Raw genomic sequence first — 5,188 nt, forward strand, 5'->3', positions numbered from 1 at the left:
GTGTTTGTGTAAATATGTGTCCTGTATGTGTGCAGTTGGGTGTGACGTTGGAGGGCAGCTCGTATACCGAATCCTACAGTTTGTGATAATCGGTCATTAAACAGAAACGTGGAAGTTGCTCCGAGTCCCGACACATCCTGCTGTTTCCCTGTACAGACAGAGAAGAACCTCTTGTTATGGAGGCAAATACACACGTCTACTGCACTGACACAAACCAGACTGTACATCCCCTTCAAATGTAGAGATGTCGTTCACAAGTACGTTAAGAGTCGTACTGAAAGGCCTCCACAGCACCAGAGTTTATTACAACGATGAATATTTAATGACGATAATATTGATGCTTGATTGATCTCACTGATTCACCCGTAACTCCAGGAAATCTAAGTACAGGTGTGTTGCAATTATAATAGTGGCGAGCAGATTTTTTTGCACAAACGCAGGGATGGAAACGTGACACCTGAGTGGACACGATCATTTTAGCCCATTTTTCCGGCGAGATGTGACGCATGTTGCAAAGAATATATAATAAATAAAACCAACAGAATTAAACAATTGTTATGATTTATTAACATACAAAACATACTATTAATACGCTCTCCTCAAAGCCACCAGACTCCAGTCAGACAACATTTTACCTCAATGATCAACGATAAAAATAATTTTAACTTGACAGAAACAAAACAAAGTTCTTTGTTAGTCTTTCCACTGTTCCAACAATCAACAGCTCTGCTTTGGTTGCTAATAGGCTGAGATAATGCTTCTGTGTTTCAATGCAGCTTCATCGGTTTATGGGACTTTGTTTACATAATAACATTGCTAGTATCATTCGTTCTTTTCTTTGTAGCCCTCACAAGACAAATGTTGACAATCCTCTGCTTTAAAGCTGAAACAGGTCGTTTGAATCGTGTGTTTCTTTTTATACTTCTATCCTGTTGACGTGTTTCTTTCTTTCTTCACTGTTTCTTTGCTGCCTCCAGACAGGAGTTGGAGAAACCAAACCTTTTTATTGATGCATAGACAGTTTTTGATTTCCGTGCATCTTTGTAGAAGCACAATCTTAGATGGGAGAGTGAGCGGTTCAGACTCCTGCTCCTCCTCATTGAGAGGAGCCCGTTGAGGAGATTCAGGTGTCTGATCAGGAGGGTTACCAGCACCCACTGGAGGGATTATCTGTCCCACCTGGACCGTCGTCCCCCAGGAAGAGTTGGAGGACACGACTGTGGAAGTTTGGGCGTCTTTGCTTAACCTGCTGCCAGATGAGGATAATTAGCAGAGGATGGATTGATGGAGGAATACATGGATGGATGACAGTGCTGTTGAAGCAGTTCAGGGGTTTAATGCCTTGCTCAAGGGCAACTTGACAGTAGTAGTTGCAAGAGACGAATTCGTTCCTCATCTGATTTAACCAACCAGTCAGTCAGCAAAGTGAAACGGTCGACCACAAACAGCGAATTGTCGTTTTTACAGGTCAGTTTTGGTACTTTTCTTTTTAAAGGTGCTGATTTTGTTAGCCTTGTACAGAGCCAGGCTAGCTGTTTCCCCCTGTTTCCAGTCTTTATGCCAAGCTAAGCTAGGCGCTGCTCGCTGTGGCTTCATATTTCAGTTTACAGACACGAGAGTCGTTGGAGACGATCTTCTCATCTAACTCTCCAGAAAAGTTTCCAGCGTTGTTAACTTCTCCTTTAACTCAAGATCAGTGGGTTTTAGTTCTGGTCCTCAGGACCGGGAGCTCTGCTGCTTTTTCATATGAGCCGTTTAATATGACGCCGTTTCACACCTGGTATAACTTCCTGGTAGCACAGAAAAAAACAACTAGCTGTGTCTGAGCAACCGGCTAACTTAGTTTAGCATAAAGACTGGAAACAGGGGGAAACAGCTAGCCTGGCTCTGTCCAAAGTTTAGCAAAAACACACCTATCGGCACCTTTAAAGCTCGATAATTAACACGTTGTTTGATTTGTACAAAAACTCACGAGTAAAAACGTCAAATTGTTTGTGGTCGCAGAAAAAACCCACCAGTTATGCTTTTCCTTGAGGAGCAGGAGTAAAAACAGCTCATCTAGGCCATCGCCACCCCGGATCATTCTATCTCACTTCAAGGAAATCATAGAAACTAGTTGATTTGCATTGGAAAGAAGAATCATTGGAAAGAAGAGCATATCTTATGCTATTGTTCACAAAAACAGAATCAACAGCTCTCGTGGTTCTTCTCGGTGGATGTCTTGGACTGAGAAGACTCACATTTCTATGCACTTCTTCTCATATTCATGTGCATCCATTGTGAACCTCGAACAGAGATCCAACCTTCGCTTGTGTACACACACACACACACACACACACACACACACACACACACACACATAAACAAACAATAGAGGACACACATCTCAGCTTAGAAATGCTCTCTTTTCATAACGGCGTTGGAAATCGCTTATAGCTGTCTGGCTGACATGTGTGTTGATTTGGAAAGATACGGCGTTGTGAGAGGCAGAGCGGGCGAACAAGTGCGCGGGAAGGCGTCCTTTCTCTTCCTCTCGATCCCCTTCTTTCTTTTTGGAGGAGCGTTTTTTGCCAGCAGGAGAAGCCAAGTTGTTTTTGCCTGATCGTCGTGTCTCCCCCTCACAAAGGCTGCTGTGACTGCAGGCCCTTTAACGACGGACAAAGAGACAAGAGCTCTATCTGAAGATCCACTTCTCCACCTACTCGCGCTTTCTCCTTTCTCGTTATGGTGAAAGCCTGTTAGCTCCGGTGTGCTGAAGGAAAAAGCAGCATTTGTTTGTGTGTGTTGTCCTTTCTCTCTCTCAGCTCCGTTGCTCCGATCCAACAACCTCCGTTACTGTTTGACTCCTCGTCTCAATTCAGAAACTTCACCGGCGTGACATGTTTCACCACAAACGTGAATGTCGACGTGTGACGTCCAAATTAGCGAAAGCCTACACACTCACGCAAACCATATAATATATCTATTGTACATTTTCTGAATAAAATACGAGACATTAATCTGACAAAATAAGGTGCCAATAAATGTAACAAGCCAACGTTTTGATCTCAAGGATCTTTATCGGGTAAACAAAACAGAACATGCTACGTAGAGGCGGACGGCAAGTGTGTACACACACACACACACACACACGATACCCAGGTGGTGGTGGTGTTCTACATAATTAAAAATCAAGGCTAAACTAATCAACACGGAGCTGGAGACCAGGGTTCAACTCCCCGAGGGGAATACATGTTGTAAAATACAGTAGAAACAAAACAAGTTAAGTTTTATAATCTCAATCAATCTGAGTTAAAATAGATATCACCAACATATCATCACGGCTTGAGTTTTATTTACATTATTTAGCTTATTTTGGCACAGCAACTTAAATTTAGGATAAGACTGCAGAGAATGAGGCCCATCGAATCCACTACGTCGCAGAAATTCAATAAAATACACAAATGACTTAAATTATCTGAACTACAACAAAAGATTAAAACTTGGACAAGACAAACGGTAAAAGTAGAATTAGAGTTGAATATGTATGATTCATTTTTTATCAGAAATTGTAAAAGAAACAAAAACATACGACACAATATTAAATAACCATGAGATTCAAATCATCACTCGACCCGTGTTTGTTTACTCGTGTGTTGTGTTTGTTTACTGTTCTTCAGGTTTCCCTCACCGACTATCAAAGTTTTTGATTTTAGTTTTAGAAAATAGTGGAATAAGAAAAAGAAAATCTGTGGTTCTTTCATTATATTCTCAGGTGAATGAAAACTGCTTTCACTCATCCTTATCCTGTGTGTGTGTGTGTGTGTGTGTGTTTGTGTGTGTGTGTGTGTGTGTGTGTGTCTGTGTGTCTGTCCTAGAAGATCCTCTGAGAGGCAGAAATGGTGTGTTGTTTGGTTCCAGCCTCGGGGACGGACAGACGGAGAGGAACCAGAGTGCATCAGGACCTTCGTACCCAGAAACTCCCACAATACAGTGAGTTACATGTACTGTGTGTGTGTGTGTGTGTGTGTGTGTGTGTTTTAAATGAGTACTTCACACACACAAACTGAACATTTGTATATCAACTACTCACCCTGTGTTACCTTGAATTCTTGTTTACTATTTGCTGATTCACCGTGGAGGCATTAAAATAACACGCGGTGAGTAGTGAAATGTAAATGGTTGTTTGGGTGAAGTATTCCTTTAAGCTCGCTACAATCTGTGTGTCTGTTTTTGTGTTTTTGTTATTATTGTTATATTTCTCTATTTCTTTAAACCAGCAGTAACTTCCACTAGCGTTGACCTGTCATCGTCTTCTTTAAGTTGATGTGGTGAACCGGGCAGCAAAGACTTATCTTTGTGTTTGTGATAAATGTAAATTTGAGATTTTGAAAGGTTTCCAACCTAAGGACCCAGCGCAGTGGTGCCAACTCTTTTCCAATGAAAGCAGCGCGAGCTATAAAAGTTAATAAAGAAATATAGCGAGAAAGTCGCAGAGTCGGCGCTTCAGGCCTCCCTCCAAAGACACTCCCCGTAATTAGCATTATGAACATAAAGCATTTGATTCATTGATTGCTGTCAGGATGTAACGATAACACCCAAAGTGTTGTTGAAGACGAGTAAGACGTTTCACTTTTACTCGTCATCTCCGTTCACTATTGTCTGTATATGAATTCTATGAGAACGTCTGTGGCCAAATGACCCAGCTGCGACATTTCAAATGCCGGGTCTTACGCTTTCCAGCCGTCCCAACGCTGAACATTTAAAGAAACGTCCATCTCTTCCACCACGGTTCAGTCTCTCCGGAGTGCCGACAAATACTCACTGTTTCAGAGTGATTGTTTAATACACTCGTCTACACAAATGACGTGTTGAAACAGCGTGACTAAAGACACACTGAAAGCTGCTCTCTCTTTGTCCCAGCCCGACTCACTCACACACACACACAGACACACACACACACACAGATTCATACAAATATAGCCATCCACGTCTCTATTGTTGTGGGAGGGAAGAGATGGAGGGCATTCCTTGTCGTACCCCGACTAACATATTGGAGTATTTATATGGGATTTGTGTGCATTAGATAAAAAAGGCACTTCTGTTCTTTTCATCCTCACAGGCTTTTCATGGCTGTTTGACTGTAACACTGATGACTCTCTGCTCTGCAACCCCCCCCCCCCCCCCCCCCCCCCCCCCCCCCCCCCCC

The 5,188-nt window shown here is 42.5% G+C and overlaps 1 protein-coding gene across 2 annotated transcripts in view; it reads left to right on the forward strand.

Annotated features, from left to right (window-relative positions):
* Nucleotides 1-5,188, forward strand: part of wdpcp (WD repeat containing planar cell polarity effector) — a 42,762-nt gene that overhangs the window by 33,169 nt on the left and 4,405 nt on the right. Inside the window, exon 8 of one of the 2 annotated variants that reach the window (XM_031875054.1) lies at nt 3,858-3,972. In XM_031875054.1, coding sequence (XP_031730914.1) covers nt 3,858-3,972 — 115 coding nt within the window. The remainder of the gene's footprint in view (nt 1-3,857; nt 3,973-5,188) is intronic. The other variant, XM_031875064.1, reaches the window with a different exon arrangement.

The sequence above is a fragment of the Anarrhichthys ocellatus genome, unplaced genomic scaffold (genome assembly GCF_004355925.1).
Source record: "Anarrhichthys ocellatus isolate YVR2014 unplaced genomic scaffold, GSC_Weel_1.0 scaffold3, whole genome shotgun sequence".
Taxonomy (NCBI): Eukaryota; Metazoa; Chordata; class Actinopteri; order Perciformes; family Anarhichadidae; genus Anarrhichthys; species Anarrhichthys ocellatus.